The 27,961-nt window shown below is 37.6% G+C and overlaps 3 protein-coding genes across 6 annotated transcripts; all 3 read right to left on the bottom strand.

Moving 5' to 3' along the window:
- Window positions 1-6,722: 6,722 nt before the first annotated feature.
- On the bottom strand, window positions 6,723-17,082 carry znf622 (zinc finger protein 622). Of its 3 annotated transcripts, none has more exons than XM_067606783.1 (7): window positions 17,014-17,082; window positions 14,393-14,975; window positions 13,172-13,462; window positions 12,241-12,403; window positions 11,954-12,069; window positions 10,543-10,683; window positions 6,723-7,405 (listed from the first exon to the last, which is right to left on the bottom strand). In XM_067606783.1, the coding sequence occupies exons 2-7, from the start codon at window positions 14,967-14,969 to the stop codon at window positions 7,272-7,274; spliced, it is 1,422 nt and encodes a 473-aa protein (XP_067462884.1). In that variant the 5' UTR covers window positions 14,970-14,975; window positions 17,014-17,082; the 3' UTR covers window positions 6,723-7,271. The 3 variants fall into 3 exon arrangements, with proteins under 3 accessions (XP_067462884.1, XP_067462885.1, XP_067462883.1); XM_067606784.1 differs by lacking the exon at window positions 17,014-17,082 and adding an exon at window positions 15,894-16,050 and having other exon boundaries at window positions 13,172-13,459; XM_067606782.1 differs by lacking the exon at window positions 17,014-17,082 and adding an exon at window positions 15,894-16,049.
- A 1,361-nt stretch (window positions 17,083-18,443) lies between these two features.
- Window positions 18,444-22,648, bottom strand: LOC137194688 (GTPase IMAP family member 9-like). 2 transcript variants are annotated; one of them, XM_067606793.1, is made up of 3 exons: window positions 22,538-22,648; window positions 20,624-21,350; window positions 18,444-20,177 (listed from the first exon to the last, which is right to left on the bottom strand). In XM_067606793.1, exons 2-3 carry the CDS (start codon window positions 20,658-20,660, stop codon window positions 19,240-19,242), a joined length of 975 nt encoding a protein of 324 aa, XP_067462894.1. In that variant the 5' UTR covers window positions 20,661-21,350; window positions 22,538-22,648; the 3' UTR covers window positions 18,444-19,239. The 2 variants fall into 2 exon arrangements, with proteins under 2 accessions (XP_067462894.1, XP_067462895.1); XM_067606794.1 differs by lacking the exon at window positions 20,624-21,350 and having other exon boundaries at window positions 22,538-22,647.
- A 1,021-nt stretch (window positions 22,649-23,669) lies between these two features.
- LOC137194681 (tripartite motif-containing protein 16-like) lies at window positions 23,670-27,483 on the bottom strand. The gene has a single exon (XM_067606777.1). It carries the CDS (start codon window positions 27,371-27,373, stop codon window positions 25,673-25,675), a length of 1,701 nt encoding a protein of 566 aa, XP_067462878.1. The 5' UTR covers window positions 27,374-27,483; the 3' UTR covers window positions 23,670-25,672.
- Window positions 27,484-27,961: the final 478 nt, after the last annotated feature.

The following is a 27,961-nucleotide window of genomic DNA, read 5'->3' as shown; positions in this document are numbered from 1 at the left end:
TTTCACTTAAATGTAATAAAATAAATACAATTTAGGTGTACTTATTGTTCTTAAATATGGTTTGGGGTTTCTTTAGGGAGTCTTTAATAGATCGTTTGTGTCCTAGAAAAGGTCACAGAGTTTCTTTTAAGGGTTCTTGCTACTTTAGGCGTTCCAGGGGGTAAAAGTGTTTCTTTAGAGGTTACATGGGTAATGATGGGGGTCCCTGACATAATTGGAAAGTTTCTTTTGTGGGCTTTTAAGGGCCTTTTCAGTGGCCACAGGGGTCTCTGAGAGAATTACTACATGTCTTCATGACAGGACTCCCTGCCACCCTGAAAAGCTAGATTTTTACTCCTCCTCCTGCTTCTCCTCTCACTACCCTGACAGAAGCTGGCGGTTACATAGCAGCAGCGTGGTCATTGGATAAAAAAAGACCACCGTTTAAAAGCCAATAAAGCTAGTGCTTTTGAGCAAAACACTGCATCGTCCAAATCATTTTACTGTAGTTTGATCAATAAATCTGTTTTATTGTCTGTTTTCTAAATATGGTTTTGTAGGGAGGTCCTACAATAATTTTATAATCAATCAATTTACCGATTATTTTTTAGATTAATTGAGTAGATTAACTTCTCAATATTCAAAATTAAGAAGCTGTAACCAGCAAATATTTAGTATTTGTACATGATAATCAAATAGTTCTTCAGGTCATTAATTAAAATATTCACTGCTTATTTTCCTGTCAGTTGAGTTAATTTATTGATTCTTCCTTTCAGCAGTAAAACAGCTGTTCTTGTTTGTGTAATCTACATTTAATTTGGGCTAAAAGCTTAAATTGGAGGTTCTAAAACTGGGGTCCAGCACCACACTTAAGTCCTTGAAGAAGGTCGGCATGAACTGAAGATTCGTTTAGTTAAATATTTCTTCAGATTTCTTTATGATTAAATAAAGAATCGGACCAGCTATCATTCTGAAAACCTCCATCTCCTACACTGAATTATATAACTGTTATACTGTAGATAGACATAAAATACAGTACAGTAATAAATCTGTTGTGTGGACAATAGGAAGACTAGTGACCATTTTGTGGAAAATAATGGGGATTCAAATAAAGATAAAGTGAAAAACCATAAACTACAGATGCTGTAGAAGTAACAGAAGTTTGATATTTTTATATTCTAAGAGCCCAGATGGATGTGAAATTATTCTAGCTCCACAACAGTTGTAATCAAAAGACTACTGGACTAATGGGCATTAACTGGAGCAGCACAATACCTCTGTGGTCTAGATTTTTTTTTTAAACAAAAGAGCTTTTTTTAATTAGCTTTTAGTTACAAAAGGAAATAGAGTCCACAGCCTATAATCTGGAGTATTACTTCCATCTGTATTCACAACAGATTTTAAATGTTTCACACACAGTAAATCAAGTTTAAAATAGACATTTCAAACAAATTAATCCACAGTGCAACATCTGGATGGATGAACTGGATGTTCACAGCATCAGACAAAAAGAGCTTCGCCTGCTTAAAACTTAAAAAAACAAGGATACTAAGAAGAATAGCGAGAATATAAGAGAATGGATCTTATGATGAGAAGGTTGCTAGTTGAAATCCCTGATATCTGACCAGCATAACAAACACTCTTCTTCTTCTTCTCCTCCTCAAAAAGCCTTTTAAACCACAAAGCTCAATGGACGAGGGAAGACCAATCTCACAGTACAGGTTAAATCTAAACTGGGGATTTGCTGAAAGGCGTAAATTATTAAAAATATAGATTAAACCTCTTTTTATAGTAATTGGACTGTTGCTGAACCTACGCAGCATCCTTAAAACTGGCCACTGTTCAAGGCTTTAGAGAGGGACACAAAATGTCTAATTTGTTGACCTGACCTCCTTTGCTGTTGTCCAGGATCTTATTATCAAGCTCCAAATGGACCCGATAATAAAGTTCGAGGAGCCTCAGCCAGCAAATCATTTGTCAGAGGAGACTGCTTTTCCAAGAAGAATCTTCTCTTCTTTTTTTTTTTTTTTTTTTCTTTTGAGGATGTCTATCGCTTTCCGGGGAGCGGGCCAGTAATGGACTCTAATGCAGCAAAGGAAATTATCCACTCATGTCCAATCACTACCTACGAGGCACCGATCAATACCAGGTCCCCAGGGCTCAGAGGGAGATCGGGATCGTGCTGAGAGCAGGGAGGGCTGGGTGAACTGCTTCTAAACACGTTTTGTTTAGGAGGAGTGGGTGACTGAGATGGACTGTCTCTGAATTTACTTTTGGCTTTTACTTTTTGTCTGATAGTGTTGTGCCTGTCCACCTCATACATATTTAAAGGGACCTCTATTACAGGAATCCAGGTTTTACTCTGATATACTAATATACTGTATATAACATACAAAATACTTACAAAATGAACTATAGTTAATGAATCATTGTTTAAACTTTGTCTGAGAAGGAAAAAATTGGTAACATTTTCTAATAAGTCAGCCTTTATTAAAGGGTTTATAAGATTTAACTAGCTGGTTTTATTAATGGTTAATAAAAACATTTACTAAAGCTTAATATATCAAGTATAAACCATTAATAACAACAACTTTTTGTCAGGTTGTTAAAAAAGACTTTTTCTGTTATCTCCTCTTCATCAATAAAGGCTAATGGGTCTAATTTTTTCTATTATACGTCATCAATTCTGCAGATTAGTTAAAGGTCATAAATTTTTTACTTTCTAATAAGCCAATAAGTCTGCCGTTATTACAATTAATGAGTCATTAATAAAATGTTTTAACAACATTCAGTATTTCATTCAATCAACATGCAGTTATAAATGGCTTCTGGTTCAGATGCATTGCAGCTCTTTTGCAGAAGGTCAGAGGTCGTTTTTGTGGTTTTCATGATGCATTTAAAGCCCCCGAAAACTGAAGTTTCAAATCATAAGTCTCTATAAACATGAACAATTCATGACTAGATAAACACCAATCAGAGTTAAAGTTTAGAAAAATCAGTCTATCAATCAAACACTCAGCTGATCGTCCTCATCAGCACTGTGTGGGTGTTGTTTGATCAAATATAATTGTCAGTTGCCTGGCAACATAAGCATACGACCCCAACAACAGTCATTACATTTTGATTCACATCTTGCTAAACTCTGATAAGCTGAAGGGAAATGTGTGACATCGCCGTTTCCAGTGTGAGCCTCGCCTACTTCAAACAAAAGCAACATAATCACAAATATAGAAACCGATGATGTTCACTTTTCTAATTTTGGCACAAAAATTGCGTGTTTATGTGAGAACCCATCATTCATAATAAGAATTGGATTGAGTAAATGGATCATCAGCGTCTATAAAAAGTTAAAAAGGATGATACAAGTGTCATGCTGGAGGAGGATAAACACCAGTCACAACCTGGCAACCCCAAAGCTCCTTTTATAACTGACTCTAAACCATAATAAATGATTTATCAACCCATAATAAAGCCATTAGTTACAACTTATAAAATGTTAAAAAGGGTGTCTACAGTCACACTAGCGACTCTGTGATTCAATAGTTGTCGAGACATTTCACTCTAAATAGTCAGAGTCAGGGGATCACCAAAGTCATAGGATTCATCCTCTGGGGACCATGAACATCTCTATGTACTACTGAAGCTGAGTGAAGTGTCAGGACAAGAGATAAAGCATTAAGCATCCTGTCAGACAGTTCTTATCCTTTATTCTCCCGATTTGAGACTCTGAACTCTCAATAAGCTGAACTGCAGGTCTTGCTCCATGGTATTTTATGTCATGTTCTACTGTTTTACTTGTGTACTGTAGCGTAGTTTATACTATTGGGTTTTTTTTTGGTTTAGATGGTGTCTTGTTGCCCCATTCATTCTTAATGTTGCTTGTTCTTGTCTTGCTTTGTGCTTTGCTGAGCCAAAGGCAATTTTCCAGTTTGGTGGATGATAAAGTTGTATCATATTCTATTAATTTGTGCCAATCCATCAGACAGATGTTTCACTGGATAGGTGAAAATTCAGCATCATCAAAATCATTAGGCTTCATCCTGAGGTGACCATGAATGTCTTTATTAAATTTCATGACGATCCGTTCAGTTGTTTTTTTTGAGATATTTCAGTCTGGACCAAAGTGGTAGACTGACTGACTCAACCACTCTGCTAGTGTGGCTAAAAATAAACCTTCCCAGAAAGTTTTAGACCATCTCAAGGGGAAAACATCTCCGTTAGCTCTGAACTCTAATTACTCAAACTGACCCAACATGGCAAGTTTCTAGCAGCTGAAACTGAAAAGTCTCCAATTAGCAGCTTTACTCTATTTGATTAAAGGAAGCTGCTGCTGTCTGACGGTCATGCAGTGTGAAAAGCTAGTCTTTACATTAATTCAGTTTATCTGATTCAACATTCAAAATATCTAGAAGGATGTGAAGTGGAGCAGAATTGAAGGCAACAATATAAAAACTGAAGGTGAACAAATCAAATAAATGTATCCAAAATGATCAGTATCGGCTTTCAGATACACGCATCAGTCCAACTGTTGTTCTAGTTACAAGAATCACCTCCTCCCTGACTTCAACAGTGCTAATGCCTCTCAGCCCTCTGCCCCGTTTCTCTCCCCAAGTCGTCCTGATCAATTAGTCTCCTTCTCGCCGTCCGCTTGTCTGCAGGGCCCCTCCCCCTCTCTGTTTTTCCTGTTGACTCTGTCAAACAGTGGCGTACTGTATGGGCAGAGTGCCCTAAACCATTGTGCCGCAAACACTCTCCCAGCCTGCAAAAGGAAGTGGAGTGCCTGCCAAAGATAAAGTGGAGGACCACAAACAAATGGAGTAACTGAGCTCATTAAAGGGGCGGTGTGGTGGGTCAGCATCCTGCTGAAGCCTGATCAGCTTTCGATGACATCATCTACACAAAGCCCAGAGTCATTGATAAATCTGACGTACCTGAAAAACAACAACAGGGATGATAAACACAAAAAGTTATGATACACAAATCTGTTTTTGTGTATCAGAAAATCTGTTTTCGACTTTTTCTCTAATCTCTGATTTTTGGTGAAACATTGGATCATTTGAACATTTATTGAAATGAAAGCATGTGAGAAGTTTAGAGGGAAAAATCCCTATTTGGTGGAGCTGTTAACAACTCATAGACATGTGAAATGTGACCCCGACTACACACTGCTTTTTGTAAGACATCAAAAGCCAAAAAGGTTGGAAACCACTGGTTTCATCTTTAACAATGTGTTGTATTTTAAAAGCTTGTTATATTATCCATTGTGTCAAATCTTCATCTGAAAAGTAACTAAAGCTGTTAAATAAATGTAGTGGAGTAGAAAGTACAATATTTCCCTCTGAAATGTGTAAAAAGTAGCATCAAGTACCTCACAACTGTACTTAAGTACAGTACTTGAGTAAATGTACTTAATTAACTTCCACCAATGACAATGCTAACATGCTAATGATAAACAGGTATAATGTTTACAATGTTTACCATCTTACTTTAGTGTGTTAACATGCTAACATTTGCTAATTAGCGTTAAACGCAAAGCACAGATGAGGCAGATGGGAATGCGATTAGTTTTGCAGATATTTGCTCATAAAAAAAAAGTATTGGACAAAATCTGTGTTGACCAAAGTCAACAACATTCATCGGTTCACTTTTTTGCCTGACAAACTCCCACAGCTGTCAGATTAACTTTTATACCCCTTCATTAACACCATGTGCCATCACGTTCCAAAAGTGTTCCTCTGAATTGATTTTAAATTGGATGTTATTTAACAGGATTAATTATATAAAAGTGGATATTATTACATTAACGTCTTCATCCTATTGAACTGTCAATGTTTCGGTTGGTTCATTCAAGCTCGTAGTCGCTTTACCATCACTTGGAGAAGCAGCGGCTGGACGTTTCAACCTCATCCGATATTTGAACAAACTATTTCTATAATATCTATTTTAAAAATGAATCCATTACTTTTAGCTATTATAACTGTTTGCTACTTTTAATGATCTACTTTAATAATTGATCAATTTTAGCCAGTTCAACTGCTTCAACTCTCTATTTCAATAACATATTCATTACTTTGTTATTTTAACAGTTTACTTGTTACTATCTACTTAATTAATTGATCCATTACTTTTAGCTGTTTCAACCATTTATTTATTGCTTGGACTTATCTACCTGCTTGCTAACTAGTTTCCACGTACTCTCAATCACAACATACTTTAGGTCTCACAGCTATATGTGGATATTTTACATTTAAATCAGATCATAATTTCTATGATGTCAAATTAGTTGAGCTACTTTACTCCCTGACATGTGCAGAAGTACCTCCTGCAGTACCAGTACCCCTGACTGGTAACCACTGCCCTAGGAACTACGAATACATGAATATGAACTACGAATGTACAAAACTTGTGCCGATCCGCTTCATAGACTTAGAAATACTCCACTGAGTAACTGAAGGTTTTGACTTGGATGAATGTGTGCACAACGTTTCATAGTAGTTCATCAAATAGCTGTTAAGATAGTTTAATATTCAATATTTTAGTTTCCAAAATGATCTTTAACCTGTTTCCTTCTTTTCATCTCCATGTCATACAACAATAAGCAAACAGTCAATTTATTTACTGTCACGATCACTGATTTTATTGTTTTTAGCGCTAATTGAGGGTTTTTTCCAATCTGGAAATGAAGAATAAAGCAGACTGAAGAATATGTATTCATAACTTAAAGAAAACCATCAAGCATCAGATAAATATGGAACACATTTATTCTCTTCAAAGTATTAGCAGCAGGTTAAATCATGAAGATGTAATCCCATCAGTTTAAAAAAACAAAAAAAAAAGGTTGGTTATGGTTTGGAATTGAATAGTCAAAAATAGGGAGACCATCTCTTTAATATTGATATACTGTGTTTTTTACACAATCCATGTAGTTTCACAATAATTTTATAAAAAAAGATGATTCATGCCTTTGATCTCCACCACTGTTTTTGCAGTGAAGACTCATACTGGTCTTAAGGCTTTCCACACATTCATTCAGTTGGAAAGTTGGAAAATTCTGTTTTCCATTTGGGAAAAATGTCACGTAAACTGCTCTTCTAGGATGTAAAATTGGCTGCATTTACTTTAAACACATGGAAGAATGACTGTTATGAAGTGATATGCAAGTATTTTACTTTCTGCTACTGTGAAAATGAACCAACAGCAGCAATCGATTCTGTGTTTGACGTCTTGTTGACTTCAAACAAATGTCAGAATCCACCAGTCCATGTCGCACCACGTTCCCTCCGGTCTAGAGTTTAGAACATAACTTGGACCCTGAAGTGCTTCTGCTTGGTGGCGTTGTGGCTCATTCCCATCTTCAGCATCCATTTTGACTTCATCATCTGTACGTACTGCATGTCTCTCTGTTTCTGATGGAAGGAGCTGTTGCCTGAGAGAGAGAGAGGGGGGAGGGACAACATGCATGTGTCATACAGTGTGTCATAATGTGGTTTAGGAGCAGTTTTTCTTACAGTCATCATTGCAATAATAAAAGCGAACACAAGGGGGAGCCCATTCTGCAACACATGCTGGACTGGGTTCAGTGTGATGGTGAGAAATGTGTGTTTATATTGGAGGAAGGTGGAAAAAGTAACATTTTATCATGAGAGATAGAAACAATGGCCACGTCAGGATCTACAAATTATTCAAAGGAAGGTTCACAATTTTTAAAAAAATATTAAAACAGTTAAATTAGTAATGAAAAAGTTTCAGCTTCAGGTTTTGAATCACTGCAGTTCCTGTGACTATGTCTTTGTTCAGCTTATAATTTTTTTGTTGTCATGGTATCAGAAGAGTATTCATTGAATCCAGTGTTCATTTTGGAGGATGTACTGTCTGCTGTACACCAGTATGATTAGAAAACATTAACTATGACTTTAAGAAGTTGAATCACAGCTCTCAAGAAGAACTGAACACTATAAGCTCCATGTTATAACACTGCATGAGGATGTTGATTTATTTTATAAAATTATCATGATATTATCATATAAGAGATTCAGGTTCGTTTATTTATTTGTCAAGATGTTTCACAAATAAATCAGCTTGTAAAGTCACATTTAAATGTCTCTGACCTGAAGAAACTCTGACTTCTTCTTCTTCTTGTCTCCACATGAGGGGACGTTGGGGTTTTCTCACAGCAATAACAGTTTCTATGACGACCTCAGAAGAACATTTTGTTCTCGTTCCCTGACTAGACCCCCTGACCTGAATGCTGTAGAAAGGCTTTTAAGGATGTCAAAGACGGTCAGACCATATTACTCCTCCGCTGGTTCCTTATTAGCCGTAACATTTCATACAGAAATCTTCAAAGCATGAAATGCTCTCACCGCCTCTTACATGACAGAACTCCTGTCTCCATCAGAGACCTGGTTCCCTCTGACCAATGACACCCGTCTGTTCCTAGATCCAGGACCAGCTTTTATGGGGACAAAAATTTCTCAACCTCTGTCTCAAAGCTGTGCCATACGTTCCCCAAAAAAGAAAACCAAAGAATCCTGCACAGCGTCCATCACTTGAACTCACTTTATTACCACGTTTCTGTCCTCAGACCTTTGTGTCAATGTGAGATTCTTTGCATCATATGTTGTATATATGCTTTTTATTTTTATTTCAATTTCCCTGACCTTCTCCTTTCTTTTGTTCTATGTCTCTTTGTAAAGTAAAGCACTTTATGACTGTAACCTACTTTCAGCTGTTTGCCATTGTAGCGAAATTTAACAAAAATAAAATTTGGGGGTTTTTCACAGCTGTAACACTTCATATAAAACCTGATCAGAAGCCTTGTTGCACAGTAAAAAATATCTTTAAGGACATTTTGGTCCCATTTTGTCATTTTCCTGGACTTTGTCATGACCTGAAATATTTCTTTTTTTTTTTAAGGTGCAGGTTTTCCAGGACACGTAGGAACCCTCTGTCAGTGCCCTCGTATGTACGGGAAGGTAACCGCTAACCCGCTTCTGACAGCGTCTTACTCAACTTACCAACCCACACAGGAAATAAAGTGTGAAAGAGGAAGCTAAAAGGAATTTCAGCATTATCAATAAACAACCCCAAACTGCCAAGAACATGTCATCTCCAAAATACAGAACTGAATCATAGTTTGCACTAAAATCCTCCGAACACAGCAGGGAAAACAACGTAGAAATGAAAAAATGATGGAGCTCTCTGGACCAAAAGCTGACAGTAAGAATCAGACCTCCTGGGAAGTGATAAGAGAGTCTTCACTCCCCCAAATTCTTTTAAGTAAACACAATAAATCAAATCCGGGGCAAGGCAATACTGCAGCGTCAGAGTCGGATGAACTGAGGGACTTCACTTCTGCACCAAATGTACTTGAGTTTCTAATCAGGAAAGTTTCTGCTGCCGTCGTTTTATGGAGGTGAATCGTTGGGAAAATACAAAGTTAAGAGGGTTTTCTAAACCTTTTCATGCCAAAAATATCCTGGTTAGTATATTTTACATGACCGCTGGCTCATATTTTATTCATTATTAAATTCTTCTGTATCATCTTCTAATAAAAAGAACAGTGAAAACTGAAGTAATCCTTATTCTCCTCAAAATGAATACAGAGTTTACATTTGCATTTAAATCACTTCTTAAAACTCTTTAATCCTATGAATCATTTTCATGTTTTTTAAAGGTGAAATCTTTGACATGTTTTATATGCTGCACTGTTTAGATTTATATATTATGTTTATGTAAAAGGTCCTTTGTAACATTGGTTTTGAAAAAAGGCAAATAAACTTTATTATTGTAAATGAAGATGGCGTATAATTGATCATCTCTGTAGCAAAACAAAGGGACATGTGTTAAACTGTCAACAAGCAGCTTTTACACTCTTTCACAGTAGATTTGTTTACTATTAATATCTCAGCCATAAACACCATAAACAACCCTCCCTACATCATCCAGTGGAGTCAAATTCCTGTTATCTGTTAACATCCTTGATCAATAAAGTTCTGATTTTCAAGTTAACACCAACAAGATTTAAATCTCCTCTAAGAATTATTATTTATCAGATTTATTCCTCTACTTGAAAATTAGAAACATCTATTTTATAACACACCAATCCAACAATTGATTACGTGTGTTTTTCATTAATTCATTTTTACAATTAATTCTCTTTATAATCCAGTTTTTCCAGAACAACTGGTTATAATATTTCTAATGTTGGTCTTATTATAATGTACCAAATTCCTGCTGGTGCATTTACACAAACTTCAGTTGCTCGCTGTTACGCCTGGGACACACTGGATGCGTGAGCAGCTCGTACGCGTCGCGGAACCTCTTGCTTTTCATTTTGGCGCCTATGTTAACAGGTTAGAGCCGCCACACGGCCCGGCTACTGCGACGCTTCATCTAGAGATTCGAGGTCTCGCCTTTTTTCTCCACGTGACGCCGCAGCAGACACAGCCGACCTAATGCTACCTTTATTTATGTGTCACTGTTTCAAACAAGTCTGTTTCTCTCGTCAGACGTTTAAATTTGAAACTGTTCTAATATTCTGCTCTCGTGGTTGAATCTTACCTGCGTCTCCCCAGCCGAGAGCTTTGTACTGCCGGAGGACTCTGCCGACGGCGTTCTGATTGTGGGTCAGAGCCACCGCTCTCTGATTTCCAAACCGCTGCTTGTAGTATCTCATGAGGGAGCGATGGCCGATCTTTGCGCCTGATGAAACACACAGTAAAAGATCCTGTTACAGCGTGAACACGTTACACACACACACACACACACACACACACACACACACACACACACACACACACACACACACACACACACACACACACACACACACACACACACACACACACACACACACACACACACGTCTAGAAAAGCTTTTAGGCTTCATGACTGGACGTTTCTGGTAAAGTTGATCAACCCCCCAGCAGTTCTTAAGACAATACTTGATTTATACAGGAAATCTAATATCTGTGTACAAGAAAATATAACTAAGTATTAACACATTAGACAAAACACTTTAAACACACAATTAACACGGAAATTGGACAATTTAGTCCAACATTAAAGAAAACACAAAGTGACATTTCGAATTTCTGAACATAATGTTTTAAAATCTTCAAATGAATAAATTATGTTTTTTAGGAAATTATCACGATTTTATATAGATGATGCATTTAAAGACATCATACTTACTGTGTTTTGATGTGATCAGAGAGCAAAGTTACTAGTAATTCTTTAATAATTTAAGTAATTCTCTTCTTTTCATTAAGGAGGATCACTCCACCTTTTTATATGAGACACAGTTTTTCACTTCTACAAGACTGCTAAAAACGACTGTTTTTTTGGACCAACAGTCTTAAACCCAAAGATCTTTCAGTTTATAACAATATAAAATGGAGAAAAGAAAGAAAATCTCATGTTTGAGAAGCTGGAACTAGAGAATGTCTGATATTTCTGCTTGAATGATTAATTTACTATAAAAAATGTTTATAAAAATGTATTTTTTTTGTTGATGGACGAATCGATTCGTCTGATGATTATTTCAGCATTAAGCTAAAGAACATACTTTAAAACCAAAAATTGCACTTTTTGAGATTTGTGTTTAACATCCTGAATCCTAATAAGGCAGAAAGGTCAAAGGTGGAGCATCCAGGTAGCCAACAGGTCAAGACGCACGCCGCATAACTGCAACGTCAGCGGTTTATTGTGCGTCATTTCCTGTCTCTTGCTCCTCTCGTTTCCTGTCATCTCTCAACTGTCTCTGTCCAATAAAGGCATAAAATACTTAAAAATATATATATATTAAAAAAAGAAAGGTAAAAGTCATTTATTTGGGTAAATTTAATCCTGTTCCATTTGCAATATAATATCAAAATAGTTGTTCATTTTATATACTTTCTTTATTCAGATCTGCATAAAAGCCGTTTATTCTGTACTTTCACCTTTGTTGATTTTAAAAACTAATTTTCACCTGAAGGGAGAGTCAGCTCCAGCGTTTCGTCGTCGTACTCCAGGTTCTTGTCGTCAGGCAGCTCTTCATCCTCCATGTCAGCATCCTCTGCCTCCTTCTTGTCGGGGTAGCTGCTCCTGTTGGCCACAAAATAAACCCATCAGAATGAGAAAGATGCAGCATAAATGTCTTCCTGTTGCTTTTGGATACTGTTGTAATTCATCAAAAAGTGTAAAAAGAAAAAAAAAAACGATCCATTGATTATTTCTTTAACATAAAGGCAGAGCTACAATGAAACGACACGTTACCTGAAGTCGTAGAAGTCTGCGAACTCCAGAGCAGCGTCGCCGTCTGTGAAGAGTTTACAGTGGCTTTTGTCTGTCATGTGACTCTGTACCGCTTCTGTCGAGTAAAACGAACGTCCCTTCTCGTTACACCATAAACACACGTTCCCGGCGCCGATTTTCTCTCCTGAGAAACAAGAAAAACAACTGTTAGTATGACTTTTATCTGACCCTATGTATGTTACTGATTTTGGGTGTTGGATATGTGACATAAACATTCCAGAGTCTGCATGTCACCTTAGGTAATATGGTATAGCCCTTCAGGGGGGGCCTTATAGATACAAACAATTGGTCCATGGTCAAGATGGGAGCCGTTCCAGATGTGGTATGTTGTGACATATAATATGTTGTGAGGTAGCTGTCAATCACTAGATGGATGGCTCCCAACTGAAGTAGTGCCCATGGAAAACATGTTATTCATGTGATAAGATACAGATGTGTAACCCTACATAAGCTATGCACTGACAGTGGTATGTTGCCCAGACCATCTTTGTACATGGAATGGACCCGATGGCCATCGTCTAATAAACGTCTTCAAAATAAGAACTTCGCCAGCTCTTCCTTTGAACGATATCATCACACATCCTTCCTTTCAACAACATTATAGCGTCTTTGAAAGTTGATAAATCCTCCATTTATGTAAGATGTACGGAGAGCCTTGTTTCTACAAAATATCAGCTGTTTAACCCTCTAAATACTTCTCGTCTACACTGGGAAAAGCCACAAGGTTGTGACAAATTTTGTTTTACTCTCAGAGAAACTACTGGAGGCTCAGAACATGACACAACTTTGGATATTATATACATGACAGCATATTCGATCGAGAGACAAATGAACCTTCACATTCACCGACTGTCATCTGCTTGAACATAACGTCGCCTCCCTCCAAACTCACCCAGGTAACGGACGAGGCCTTTGAGGTCGACGAGGAACTCCACGTCGGGGATGAAGAAGCTGTGGACTTTGGTCATGTGGGCGACGTTCTTCATGAGTGACTTGGAGTGGTGGGAGCAGAACAGGCAGTCTGTGACGGGGATGGAGCCTGGCAGAGCGGCGGGCGAGGGGTCCGACAGAGCCGCCGAGTCTCCTTCCTCCTGATCCATCGTCTCCTCTGCATCTTCGTCGTCGTCGTCGTCGTCCATCTCGTCATCATCCTCCTCCTCCTCCTCAACGTCCTCCCAGTCTTCTAGAAGGTTTGCACAGGAAGATGTTGAAAAATAAAGCTACGTGACAGCCTGTACGTTTATCTCACGACTGACGGAGCTTTTTTAAACCTAATTTGAAGATTTCAAGTGTAGCTACTTTCAAAAATAAAGCCGTCTCAGTACACCTCCACTCTTATTGTTCCTTTAGTTGGATGTTTGTTCTCTTCTCTGTGCAGAAATGATGTATGCACAGAGTTTGTTTTCACATTCATCTGCTGAAAGAGGAAAGTTTCTCTCCTCACCTTAAATCTCAGTTTAACACATTTACCTACAAGCAGGATTTGAGTCTTCACAACTAGTTTGACACTAGCAGGATTATTATTCTAAGCATTTTTATGTCTTAAAACATGTCCGGAGGGGATCCTGAAGAGTAGAACTGCGCTATAATTGAATATTATCGTATATCATATTTTGTAGCATATTATCTTGTGATTGTTTTATAAATTTATACTAAAAAAATTAACAATTCCGAGCAAATTGAAGTTAAAAACTAACAAAATGATTTGCTGGAGTTTGAGTTTTACAAAGGTGAAGAGTTTTGTTATTTTCTATATTTTTCTTTTTAATCAATAAATCCCATGAAAAACCAACAGTGAATTGATCGCACTAACAAATATCGCCTGCAGATCCATATAAATTAGATTATTTTTGTTCCATATTGTGATATTAATTTAATAGTCCTCTGGCAAAAATGTCAAAAGGCATCTAGAAACGTCTACAAGAGCCGCGATAAAAATATATCCAATACAGACTGTGCATTGATTGTAAGATAAATATACAGGATGATGTTTGCTGCAAGTGCTTAGTATTAGAATTATTAGAGAAAGTCCATTTGTAATTTTAAAAAAAAGGTCACAAGAATAAGAAATATATTCAGTGATGTTCATTGTGGTTTCATTTCACCTCCGTACCTTCCTCAGCTGTGGCTCCCTCTTCTCTCTCTCTCCTCTTAGCTTGCTCCTCCAGCCACATCATCCTGGGAGGTTTCTCCGGTTTCTCCGTCCCCGGCCTCTTCGCTCCTTGTGAAGTCTGGGCCGTCCCTTGCTTGGCCGGGCTCGACCTCTGCTGCTCTTTCAGGGCCCGCTGCAGAGCCTCGTTCCTGGCGTCGTGGTCTGGCTTCTCGTCACCGAGTCCTTTCTCCAGGTTCTTCTCGTTCATCTTCTCCACTTTCCTCTGGGCGGCGAGCAAAGCCTGCTTCTCTGCCTGCTGGTGTTTGTGGGACTGCAGGTGGTTCTGGTAGGCGTTGGCGCTGGAGAACTTCTTGTTGCAGACGGCGCAGCCCTCGGCGACCGTCGCGTCGTTCAGCTGCTGTTCGGCGGCGGCCCGCTGCGCCAAGACGCGCTCCTGGAAGTTTTCGGCGGTGACGGGTGGCATGTCGGCCACCTTGCGCTTCAGGTTGTAGCGGTGCCAGTCGGTTTTGTAGTGCGCTCGCTGGACCTCGCCATCTGCAAAAGCCACTCGGCAGCTGATGCAGGTGTAGGAGGACATGGTGACCTGAGGATAGGAGAGGAGTCAAATTAGGATTAGGGCTGCAACTAATGATTATTTTCATTATCAATTGAGCTGACAATTATTTTCTCAATGTGATTAGTTCCTTTGGTCTATAAAATGTCCCGACCAGCAGTCCACAACCCAAAGATATTCAGTTTGCTGTCATAAACGACTAAAGAAGATAGAAAATATTCACATTTGAGAAGCTAGAACCAGAGAATTTGCACATTTTTTCTTAGAAAATGACTCCAAACGATTAATCGGTTATCAATAATAGTTTGTGATGAATTTGATAGTTGGCAACTAATTGATTAATCTATCGATTGACTTATCATTGCTGCTCTAGTTCAAACTAGCTGCACCTCCAGCAGCTACAACAGTACCACTACTTTTACTGCAACACTTTAACTACATCAAGCTCATAATACTTATGTACTTTTACTGCAATACTTAAACTACATCAAGCTCATAATACTTATGTACTTTTACTTAGGCAGGATTTTTCATGCAGGACTTTTACTTGTAATGGAGTATTTTTACATTGTTGTATTGCTACTTTTGCTGATGATCTGTAGACTTCTTCCATCACTGTTAGTTAATCTTTTAACTGTTTCTGGTTTAAGTTATACAACATGAACATTAAACTTGTGTAAGATCAGATCTGGTTGGTTGGTTTTTTAGCCACATATAAGCTAGCTGTCGGTTAAAGTCGGTTTCAACGCGATTAACGTAACGTTGCTAACTATAACTTCATAAAAGCAACATTAGTTGACGTTAACTGAATAAAAACTAACTATGCTAACGTTAGCTAGAAATAGCTAACCAGTCTCCACGCATTTCAGTGTAAACAAATGCTAAAACCCAATATTCATAATAATCATGATGACAACAACCGGCAACTAACGTCCGATGTTAACTTACTTATTCAGCCAGCTGACTCCTCTGAAAAAAAAAAGTGTTTTCAGGTTATTATATAAAAAGTGTGGTGTTGTCTAACACGAGGGTAGCTTCCTGATGACCTTTGAACTTCTTCTTCTTGACGTGTTTGGCTCTGAAAGTTGCTTCATTACCGCCACCTACAGCTCCGGAGGGCGCCAAGCAGAAAAAGAAATGTATACTGCAATAGACAAACTCTAAAAATATCACACTTTTACTTAAGTAAAATTACTAATACAGCAGTGTAAAAATACTCTATTACAAGCAAAAACTCTGAATGAAAATCCTACTTGAGTAAAATTACATAAATATTAGCAGTAAAACGTTGTTATTCTGGCCGTGTTCCCACGTTATTGTCACATCTGCCAGGGTTTCCACCCAGCTGGGCTCCTGTAGACCTTTGAGGTGTTATGGGGGAATCTTGAAACAGTGAAAGACTAAAACTGTGCATCATCATACATGGTGTACATACAGTACTATTATGAGGTTCCTTGACACTGTCTCAGCATCTGCACCTGCAAACAAGCCTACACAAAGTAACAAATCAAACCCGTCTATTCCCACACAGCCAACATAGTGGTTGCCCAACATAGTCCTCCCTATAATGGAGAGAAGCTTTCATAGGACTTTAAAAAGTACCTGAGCCCCTATTTGACTGATTTGAGTGGAAGGAGTGCGTTGGTGTTATTCCAAGATGAAGATGAAGTATTAGAAGAGGAGGACAACATGGAGGAAAGGCCCTTGTGACTTCTTTCATGCAAAGGCAACATATTTGCCTAAAAATTGTAATTACTTTCCATCACTTTGTCACTTTTTCATAGATATGTTTACTTTTTTCCCCCCAGGTCTGTTTAATATAATACCCATTATACAGTGTTACGCCCCACCCTTGGTCAGCCTATAGGGCGAACAACACTCAACCATTGACCCAAAGTAAAACTCTAACGACACCTTTCAAATATGCCCAAACCGCTGGATTTATTAACATAAAGACATGCAAAACAACCAAGACACTAAATAAAGACTACAAACGACAAACGTCAAAAAACAGCAACGCTAAATAAAATCCCAGGCTGAGAAGCAGCAAGACCAGCAGTCCACAAACCTGCAGCAGGAACCACTTCCTTTCCTGGGCCAGGTGCACCTCACTGAGGACTGATCAGGACCTCAAGACCTGGGTGGAGCAAGAGACAGGAGAGGAAAAAGGACAAACTGTATAGCAAACACATACAGCTGAAGCTAAAATCAGGCTTCAAAAAAAGTACATATTTTCATTATTCGCTGCAGGAGTATCTTACCAAAAAGACTGTCCACTTAGAGATACATAGCACATTTATAATTCTAACTCTAACTAACTGAAACCTCATATTAGCTTCTGCTGAACTTTTGTATGCCTAGATGAGTATCGTCTTAAGACAAACTTGAAAAACTGTGAACCTAAAAAACTATGCTTAAATTTGAGATAGAATTTTCCAATTAATTCCAGTGATGGATAATTATCAACAGATACATTTTACAGCTTGACAGGATGGTAAAAATAAACCTGGAATTAACAGGAGTCTGATGAAGGAAGTGTGGAGAAAAATCTGCAAACTGCTTGCATGTTTGTTGGTCGTGTCTTAAATTAAATCTTAAATAATGTTCTGGTCCAATAAGACAGCAATACTGAGAGCAATCCCCAAAGATTGTAGACATTCATACTTATGAAATATTCTTTTGGTTATAGCAAAGAAATATGTAACTGGATATTAGCTGAGTGAGGATGCACCTTCCACAGGAGAACAGAAAAACTGATTAAAGTGTATGAAATGAGGAAAAAAAAAGACCTACAAACTGAAACTAACAAAAAAAACATTTGGGAAAAAAATCCGTAATAATGTCTCAGGCCTATGAACTGAACAAAATGAAACAGAAAAAATAATGTCAATGTCTATGTCATAATGCAACTTTTGTTGTTATGATGAATCCACTAACTCTTATTATTTACTCACCTTTTATTTGTTTTTAATTTTTTTTCCCTTTCTTATCCTTTGATTTCTGTTTTTTTTCTTTTTTCCATCTTTTTCTCCCTTATTGGTTTGTTTTATGTTGTCTGTTTTTCGTTTGTTGCACATTCATGCTCATCTTTCTGGATCTGTACCAGAAAGATGAAAATCTTCCTTCTTTTAAGAGCACTTTTGTCCATTCTAAGCTTGATGTTTCTCCAACTTACACAAACACAATGCAATTTATTCCTTCTTGCAGTTTTGTATAATGAGATCTTGGGAAACGTATCATATCATCATTTAATCATTGACTGAAATGTTGTCTTTGAGTCTCCAACAAGATGCACAATAAAATTATCACTGATTTCAGCTATTAGACATAAGTAGAACTGGATCATCATATGCATATGTGTGGAAATAATGAAATCTGATTACTTAACTATAACCAACACTGTTTTCTACCATCAGTGATCTCTGATACCTCAAATACTTTACACTGCACAAGAGCTTTGAATCCATTTTGAGCAATAAATAGACTCAACCTCAAACATTCAGAAGCAAAATAGTTATTTATTTTTTTAATGAAGAATTTATCGACATCTTCTTGACCATCTGTGGCACAACTGAACAATTATTGATCATCTTGTGTGATAAATAAAACATATGGTCTAATATTGCAGAAATACATCCAGTAATAAAACAATAACTATCAACCATGAATTATCTGCTATTGTTACAAAATATGCCCAACAATAAAATTAACACACATCTTCTGAACTTATAAATCAGACCAAACAAGAAAATGTGAATGTGAAGATTTACAAGAAGTCACAGCAGTGTATTAAAGCTTTTTCAGTCCAGGATCAGAAAGTCTTTGTTGTTTTCTTGATTCAAATGTTTTGGAATCTTTGAATCTTTTATTCCAGTTTCCTTTCCGACCCTTCATCATACATGAGACTCATCTGACCACCTGCTGGCTATAAAAGTATAAAAGCAATCAGAGTAGCTGCTGATCCAAACCCTCTCTGTGTTCTTCATCACATTTGGTGTCTGTATTTGTGCACATATTGAACATATTAAATTCTCTCACTATTTTGTATTTGCCCTCCTTTTTTCTGGGTATAAAAGTCCTGCAGGACCAAATGACGACAAGAGAGAACTTTTTCTATCCTGTGTGGGACGTTAGGATCAGCAACAGTCTTTTACTTGTTTTGCTTTGAATACATCTTTATTTTATGGATAAAAAGTTGTTGAGTAATTCTACGACAACAGCAGATGTCACTTTCACATTTCAAATGAATTGGATCTCACTGTGTGAAGGTGGGTGGGTTCTTGTGTTTGGATAATCAATTAATTAGGTGTGTGATTTGCCAAAGTATAGATGAACCGGCCTTAATCATTTGAATTATCATGTGGATTATTGAATTTTTCTTCTCGGCTTTCTGTCTAGCTTGAAATTCTTGGACTCCCCTCAGTTCTTTAATTTTCTCTTCCATTTCTCTTTCTTGTGCTTCCCTGAACTTTGTCTCCCTCTCCATGTCACCCTTCACTTCCTTCAGCTGTTGCTGAAACTTTTCCTCTAGTTTCTTCATCAGTTCTTCCTGCTCTTTGAGGTTTTCCTCTTCTTTTTCTTTCAAGATTCGTTGTTTCTCCTCTTCTATCGCTCTCTCTGCCTTTTGGAACATTTTGGTGGTGTAGTAGCTTCCTCCATTCTTCACATTCACATTTCTGATCTTCTTGAGCAGCTCGCTGACCTGTGATTGATCTTTCACCTCATTATTGAACACGTGGTACTGGTTGTTACATTTGGCCACAAGTTCCTGCAGATCTTTGCTGTCCCTCAAGAACTCCTCAATAGGTTTCCCTCTGAGCAGGTCACCATGGGAAAAGAGAACCATGCTGTATTTGTCGGCTTCCTCACCAAGGATTGTCTGAATCATTTGTATCGTCTGCTTTTCTTCTTCAGTCATTCTGCCCAGTTTGATGACAACCAGGAAGATATGAGGTCCAGGACAAGCATAAGAAATGCTCTGGGCAATATCTTTAACTGTTTCCTCTTCAGTGTTCCTGGTGTCAAACAGGCCCGGAGTGTCGATAACAGCAATCTTTTGTCCATCCACCTCACCATAATCCTTTTCACAGAGTGTAGGCAAAGACTGAGGGGAGCACTCTCGTCCTAGTATGGTGTTTCCTGTGGCGCTCTTCCCAACTCCAGTCTTCCCCACCATCACAATCCTGAGCAGCTCGTTATTGTGGTAGGCTGTAGGAAGCTGCAACTGCAAGACTGAAAAACAAAAATGAATACTTTGGGAAGCCTTACCTTACCTCAGCTATTCCATCATGGTCCTGTGATATTGCCATGATGGATGTAAAGAGGGGCCTGTCTGTCTCTATCTCAAAATAATCTTCAAATCTGTTTCTGACTGATCAGACGAGGACCAGTGATGACTTTTCATACCATATATGGGTCTGACTCGATAGCCTTTGTTTGAGTTTCTGCCAAGCTCAGCACAAGAGCAACCAATCATATTTGTTGATAAGCCCCCCCCAGAGGTCAAATGTCAAATGTTATCCTGATATAATACACCGTGAAATAAATAAAAGAGGCTAATTACTTATTAATTAATTAAATTGTCAATTATTAACCATTAATCTTGTATTTTGTAGGTGGATATACTTTATTTTCATTTATATAATAAATTGTAATGTCAACTCTTAAATCCGTTGTACCGTCTTCATCCTGCGGCTTTCCTCGCTCCCATCTCATCTTTGTATACACTTTGTAAATATAAAAAGTCTCAATTTAGAAAATCTGACAGTCCATAAAGCAGCATTTTAACTTGTATAGTCTTATTTACAGTTATTGTAGACAAACAACACAGTATGGAATACTATAAGCTAGGGGTTTACAGTCCAGCAACATTAAAGCAGCAACAAGCAAGATAAACTGTACGATTAGAACAGCAATAATAAGGGAAGTGCAGAGAGCCCAGTATTTGTCTTTGTATCTATGTTTGTTGAGGCAGCGAAATCATTTGTATTTGTATTTGTATTCAAATAAAAGTGGGAAGAGGTTTAAAAATCATGACAGATCTCTAGCTGTTATACACCCATAACACAGAGACAGCAAACCATGTTACATGTAGGGAAGAACTTCAAAGGTCATTATTGCTTTGCACTTTTCATTTATTGCCTATTTTTTACAACCTAACTTTGTGGAAAGGAGAAGCGGAACAACAGGTTATGGAGAGTCCCTTTGGAGCACATCGCTTGTGTCAGTAGCTCAGCTTTATCTCTGAGGAACACCCCCAATGCCGGGAGTGATGTCCAAATAAGGAAATGTGCGTCATGTAGCAGGTGGATGTGACTCCCCTCTAGATGTAACAGCGGAGCAGAGGAGAGAAACTGAGATAGCGATGAAACTGACCTGCGCGCTTGTATGTGACATGTTTTATTTCTGCCAGAAAACAAATATTTTAAAAAATATTAGCATGAAACAAATATTCATTAAAAAAAAACAACAAAAAAACAAATACATGTTTTCATGTATAGAGCCCTGCTTGTACAGGAACCTGAATTCATCTGTAACCTTCTCCATCCCTATATCGCCATTAGGTCACTTAGGTCTTCTGACCAGGGCCTGTTGGCTGTCCCTCGCTCTGAAAACAAAAGGTGATCATGCCTTTGACGTGGAAGCTCCAACACTATGGAACTCTCTGCCTTACATACAGTCTGCGGTCTCTGAAGAAGCTTTTAAAAAGTAACTGAAAACCCATCTTTTCAAATTGGCCTTTGTCTCATCTTCAGATGTCTAGTGATTGTTCTTTTTGCATTTCTTTTGGGGTACGCTGTTGCCTGTGTTTTGTTTTTATGTCAACTATGTTCATTATTTTGTTTTTGTTAGTGTTAATTATTGTGTCTTATTGGTTTTGTCAATATAGTACGTTTTAGCCACAGTGTTGCTGGGGAGTGGGATTGTTTAAGGGACTGTTTATTCTTTATATTCAGCCTGCATGCACCCTTGAAATACTGGATGTGTGGCAGTTTGATGAGTATTTGCAGTGCATTTTCCTGTATGCGGTGCCCTAAGGGGGTGTAGTGGCCTTGGGAGTCGGCTGTGGTGTGATAAATATTGGCTTGATGCCCCTACAGTCATTATCGGCCTTCAAGGGCAGCATCTGAGAAGTAAGATAGGACTTGAACTTTCTCTAGTCATCCTGAGTGAACCTGGTTGCATGAATTTGTAATAATAAGGGTTAATTCGTTTTATAGTCCTGGTACTACCTCTTCATTTTTGATGTTTAATTACAGAAACATTCTAAGCTATACTTGGTTAAAAATCTAGGTTTATTACAGTATCAATGCAAGACCCTAGCTTATAATTATATTTTTGATTTCTCAATCTCAATTTTTACAGTTTCTAGCCATAACATTGTCTACAACTAGTGACGTACTACTCACAAATGTACTTTTATAAATAATATCATTGCATAAAGCAACCCCCACCCCCTTGTTAATCCTATTAATAAAATACATCTCAGATCTGACACATACATTAACCCATGACTCAAATTAATCAACATATTCCAACATTTCAATTTAATAGAGTATTAATATTATAAGTACAGTTGTATATTGACTCACCACATTTTGTAAGTACGTTCCCCATGTTTGAGAAGAGGTGCTGCTGCAATAAGGGGAAATAAGTCTGTGTAGCTTCTTACAACAAACCACACCCATAAAACACTGTTAACATTAAGGAACAGCAGCACCCTTAAAAAAACCCAATGAAAAATATCTCAAATATCCCCCCCCCCAAGAAAAATTACACTATACTGTACAAACATATTTAACATATAATGCAGGAGCCTGATTTCTGCAGAACAAACAGTTTTACTTTCAATACTTAAATGTAGCTGACAGTACTTCTGTACTTTTACTTAATTTTAAATGTAGGACTTTCACTTGTAATGGAGTATTTTTACATTGTATTGGTACTTTTAATTAAGTGAAGGATCTGAGTACTTCCAAAACTGGATTAAATGCTGCTTCTGCTATAAAAGCACATGAGTACACTGTAAGCATACAGACTTGAGAAGAAATTTAATACTGAATTTGATACTGACAATCCCTGTTAACCCATTTATATAATCATAATCTGGATATTGAAAATATAGGAAGTATATTCAGCTGTTTGTCACCAGTTTATCATGTCTGTATTTGCCCACCAGGTGTCCTCGTTGGCTCTTTTCTTTTTGTGACAATACTTATCTACTCCCACGTTGAAGAGTGGATTTTCTCCTCACTTAACTGCCTGTTTGTTCAGTTCAATGTTTAGTCTTTCCATCCAAGTTTTCAGACATATCATTATAAAATGACAAGTTTTTTTTTAAAGAGTTTCCAAAATCCAAAGCACATGTTGACATCTGAAACAAAATGGTGGTGGTGAATATTAGTCACTTGTTAAAAGTACAGAATGTATTCAACACCAACCAGTTTATGTTGTGTAGCAAGTTGTAAAATAATTATAATAACAATAATAATAAAATATTAATATAAGTGTAATCAGTATCACACATTTAACCACTTCAGTTAACAACAGGATTGTTATTCACTCTTCTCATAGAGTGTTGCTTCACATTAGTTTTCACGTAGGTTTTGTCTCTAAATCTGCTCCTAAAGTTATTTAATTTGTTGCAGTTGTTGTTTCATGTTATCTCCAGAGGTTTTGATAGAATTTCTGAAATAAACACACTGACCACTTTTTTAATCTGTACTTTGAGAGACAGAAGAAATAGATTTTATTCATTTTATAAACATACATCAAAACTCAGAGAAAACATTCAATGTTTTCATCTACAGATTCTTTTCAACCACTCTGTTAAACCAGTATGTCAGCTCTGTGGAAGATAATGATAAATTCTCGCTCTACTGATTATGACAATAATGATTACAACTTAATCACAATTCATGTTTCTTAACATTTAAAAAGTGATGTGAACAGATTAAACATATTATCAACTTTGATGAAATAAGACCTAGTCTCCATTAAGGCCCATGCAGTCAAACACAAGAAACAAGAAATACTTTTGCATTAAAGAAACAACACAGTTAAGTACCATACAGGCCACACAACAGTTTACATGTTTAATGAATAAATGTCCATCTTTTATCTCATTTTATCTTATCCTTTATTTCATGTCACAGAATTCATTTATGATTAAATAAATTCTCTGCAATAAAGAAAATTATGCTCTTTTACATTTCCATTTTGAAAGCCAACACTAATTAATAGACAATAAAAAGAGTTTCCATTTGCAGGAATTTAAAATTAATCAGCAAATGATTCAAGGAAGAGAAAATCACAATCTCGTCCACCGTGTCTGATTGACAGCTTGTCTCCAGGAAGTGCAGTGAGGAAACAAAGATCTCTGGGGATAGATTTAAAAAAAATCTTTAAAACTTAGAGACAAAAATCTGCTAACATTTACTGTAACAAAACTTTCTGAGTAATAAAACAGATAAATGTGATTTTGTTCCCCTCAGCCAATGAAAGCTCTGTGTTTGCACGACTGAGTGTTTGAGAGGGAAGAATCACTAAGACAGAATATTTATCAATGATAAACACAAGATATCAAATGCAGGATCCATCAGCCTTCAGGTGAAAAATATGTATTGCTGCTAATATTAAGGATCAACTGGGACCTGATATATAAAGAGTATTTTATTACAAGGAGATTTTTTACAATTTTTATGATAATGTTTGTTTTGGCCTTTTGAATTGAAACATTTCTACAAAGTTGAGCTGTCTTTCTTCTCAGAAATCACACACATTTTTGTTGGTAATTATTACAATAAAATGTATTTCCCCATTGAAGGTTCATTTGATAAAATGACACAGATGAGATGAGTTGGTTTTTCCCTGAGTTACACACTGTGTGAGAAAAACAGACACATCATCATTTGAAATCTGAACTAAAAGAAATTACAAACAAAGGCACGGATTGAGGAAGGCAAGTGTGTTCACAGAATGAAGACAATTAAAAAGGAATATATAAATATCCCCAGATGAACACTGCCCTCTCATATTAAAACAACAACAACAACAACAACAACAAAAACACTGTTCAACAAGTCATTATATCTATAAGAAAAAATAAATTGTTTGTCAGTGTTTGCTGATGTGACAACTCTACAAAAATTAAAAATAAAAAAGAAGGTTAAAATGAGAAAAACGAAAAAAAAATATGGATGGCTGTAGCCAAGATTTTAGAATCAGGTATTATCTGGTCTAAATGCAGTTATAAGGCCATCTACACACTCTATGTTTTTACATAGACATAGAGTGCATTACATAACATTTTTCTATATAATTTGAATATTGCACTACTTTATTTTTTTGACGCTAAAATCTTTTAAGCTACTTGAACAATGATCGATGGTGATCTTTGTCTGCTTTTATATTTCAAGAGGACAGTCTGCAAGTACAACAGCTATATAACAGTTTACATTTTTTTCACAGACAAATGTTCAGTTATTACTTACTTAAACTTTACATTTGGATTCTTTATAGCTCACAAATGTTTGATTCATTAAAAGTAGGCCATTTTCTACTCAAAACATGTTTGAAGTTTTAGGTGTTTCTTTCTCTAAACAATCCTCTGGTACAAAGGTAGGTAAAGTATGAAACAGCATGACCAATGATAAGAACCAGCTGGCACAACAGAAAATCTACCTTGATGACTAAGACATACTTTTGCTTAAGTGACTTCTCAATTTTTACTTGAGCTTACAAAACTCAGCATTGCTTCCAAAAATCCCTTTTAACAAGTTATTTGAGAAGTCTTTAAGCCAAAGTCCAGCATAGAGAGGCTGAGTGAATGTGGTCTGGACTCTGTGGAGGAGAGTCATGGTTTCAGAGATGCTGTAGAAGGACAGAATACCTGCTCTGTGATCCAGATACACTCCTACTCTGGAGGAACGAGGACCTGAGACGGGAGTTAAGACATTATTGAACCAAAATGTATAACTGTTAGTGTAACAATCTAAAGCCCAAGATTTGTCATTGAATCCAAATCTACTTTCATTTGATTTTCCTGCTCTGCTGATATTCTTGTATGCGACTGCAACATAAACTCCTAACCCACTCCACTCCACCTCCCAGTAACAACGTCCAGTCAGACTCTCTCTACTCAGGACCTGCCAACATCCAGTGAATCTGTCTGGGTGACTAGAATAAGACTGTTGTTGACTCGTTAGTTTTGCTTTTCTGTTCCCCTCAGATAATAACAGCTGTGTGTTTGCTGTGTTTGGATCCAGTGTGATTTCATGTGAATATTTTAAGAATCCAGCTCTGGTCTTGGGTTCTGGTGGTGGCAGTAAAACGTCCACTTCAGTCACTGTCAGTGAGATGTTTGTCCATTTCTCCCTCAGGATGTCCTGTAGTTGATCTCTGAGCTCTGACACAGCTGCTGTCACATCCTCAAAGTATCTCAGAGGACGGATATTGATGCTGGATGAGTCTGTAGGTTCACTGAGTTGTGACAGTGAGGGGTAGTTGTGTAGAAACTGGTTGTGATCCTCTGTGTGTGAGAGCTTCTTCAGTTCAGCGTCTTTCCTCTTCAGCTCAGTGATCTCCTGCTCCAGCTTCTCCTGAAGCTCTTTGACTCGACTCACTTCAGTTTCCTGCTGGGATCTGATCTGCTGCTTCACATCATAGCTTCTTTTCTGGATGAGACTGATCAGCTCAGTGAAGATCTTCTCACTGTCCTCCACTGCTTTATCAGCAGAGCGACTGACGGCCTCCACCTCCTGTTGAAGCAGCTTCACATCTTTCTCTCTGTCCTGGATTCTCTGCTGGATGTTTTGTCGACTCACCTCGAGCTCTCTCTGCCTCTCAGTCCTTTCTGCTGCAGCTGAGACTGTGTCGTGGCCTTTATGTTCATCCACAGAGCAGAGATAACAGATACTCTGCTGATCAGTACGGCAGAACATCTTCATCACCTCATCATGACGAGAGCAGATGTTCTCCTGGAGCTTCTTGGAGGGGTCGACTAGCTTGTGGTTTTTGAATGCAGCACATTCAATATGAAGCTGAAGGTGTTTCTCACAGTAAGAGATCAGACACACCAGACAAGACTTGAGGGCTTTCATCTTCCTCCCAGTGCAGACATCACAGGTCACATCTTCAGGTCCAGCATAGCAGTGATCAGCAGGAGCAGCTTGGAGTCCAGTCTTCTTCAGCTGCTCCACTAAAGCTGCTAACATGGTGTTTTTCATCAGGACAGGCCTCGGTGTGAAGGTCTGTCTGCACTGAGGGCAGCTGTAGATTTTCTTCTCATCCTCTTCATCCCAGAAACCTTTAATACAGCTCATGCAGTAGCTGTGTCCACAGGGAATAGTCACCGGATCCTTCAGTAGATCCAGACAGATCGAACAAGAGAAGGTTTCTCGGTCCAGCTGAACTCCTTGCTGCGCCATTTCACCTCTCAGTGGCAACGACTGTCTGAGTTTCACTTTCTGAGAAGTGAAACTAGTTTGAGCTCTGATCTAAACAGCATGTGTTTCTGCAGTGAATGGAGGCTGCAGCTCTTTTACATGTTGGTCACACCCATCTTCAAACTGTAGATCTGAAGGGGAGGGAACAAGGAAATATGTGGACAGACTTTTTTTCAGAGTTTTTGTGTTTGACAGCAGGAAGAAGAGGGAGGAGTTATCAAGCTATGATTCATTCAAGGTACAGGAGCAGTTTGACAGAGATACTGTGTGTTTAACCCTTGTTTTCTACACTATACACAGTTAGACACTATCAGTACAAAGAAACTAATGAATTTAGGTGAAATGTGTTGAGCCACACCTCTGTTACTGTTAAGCTCTTTATCAGCAGGCAAACTGTTTTGCTGCAAACAAATGTCTTTACTTTGACAAGCTCTAGAAGAAAAATGTGAGTGATTAAAAAATTATTAGAAGGATAGGAAAAAAGAAAAACATTCCTTCTACACAAAGTTTTATATTTTGTTCGACTACAGTTCAACTTGTTTTTTCCAGTTTTACTTCTCTAGGCCTCTA

Source organism: Thunnus thynnus, chromosome 12 (genome assembly GCF_963924715.1).
Source record: "Thunnus thynnus chromosome 12, fThuThy2.1, whole genome shotgun sequence".
Classification (NCBI taxonomy): Eukaryota; Metazoa; Chordata; class Actinopteri; order Scombriformes; family Scombridae; genus Thunnus; species Thunnus thynnus.
The sequence above is the reverse complement of the archived record's forward strand: the minus strand, read 5'-3'. Positions and strand labels throughout refer to the sequence as shown.

Excerpts from the sequence above, each read along its gene's own strand:
- znf622 (XM_067606783.1), bottom strand. The coding sequence starts at position 14,969 with ATGTCCTCCTACACCTGCATCAGCTGCCGAGTGGCTTTTGCAGATGGC. Across the intron at positions 13,463-14,392 it reads GGGAGCCACAGCTGAGGAAG|AAGACTGGGAGGACGTTGAG; the intron begins GTACGGAGGTGA and ends CAAACCTTCTAG. Across the intron at positions 12,070-12,240 it reads GCAGACTTCTACGACTTCAG|GAGCAGCTACCCCGACAAGA; the intron begins GTAACGTGTCGT and ends TGTGGCCAACAG.
- LOC137194688 (XM_067606793.1), bottom strand. The coding sequence starts at position 20,660 with ATGAGATGGGAGCGAGGAAAGCCGCAGGATGAAGACG. Across the intron at positions 20,178-20,623 it reads AAAGCCGCAGGATGAAGACG|TCTTGCAGTTGCAGCTTCCT; the intron begins GTACAACGGATT and ends TTTGTTTTTCAG.
- LOC137194681 (XM_067606777.1), bottom strand. The coding sequence starts at position 27,373 with ATGGCGCAGCAAGGAGTTCAGCTGGACCGAGAAACCTTCTCTTGTTCG.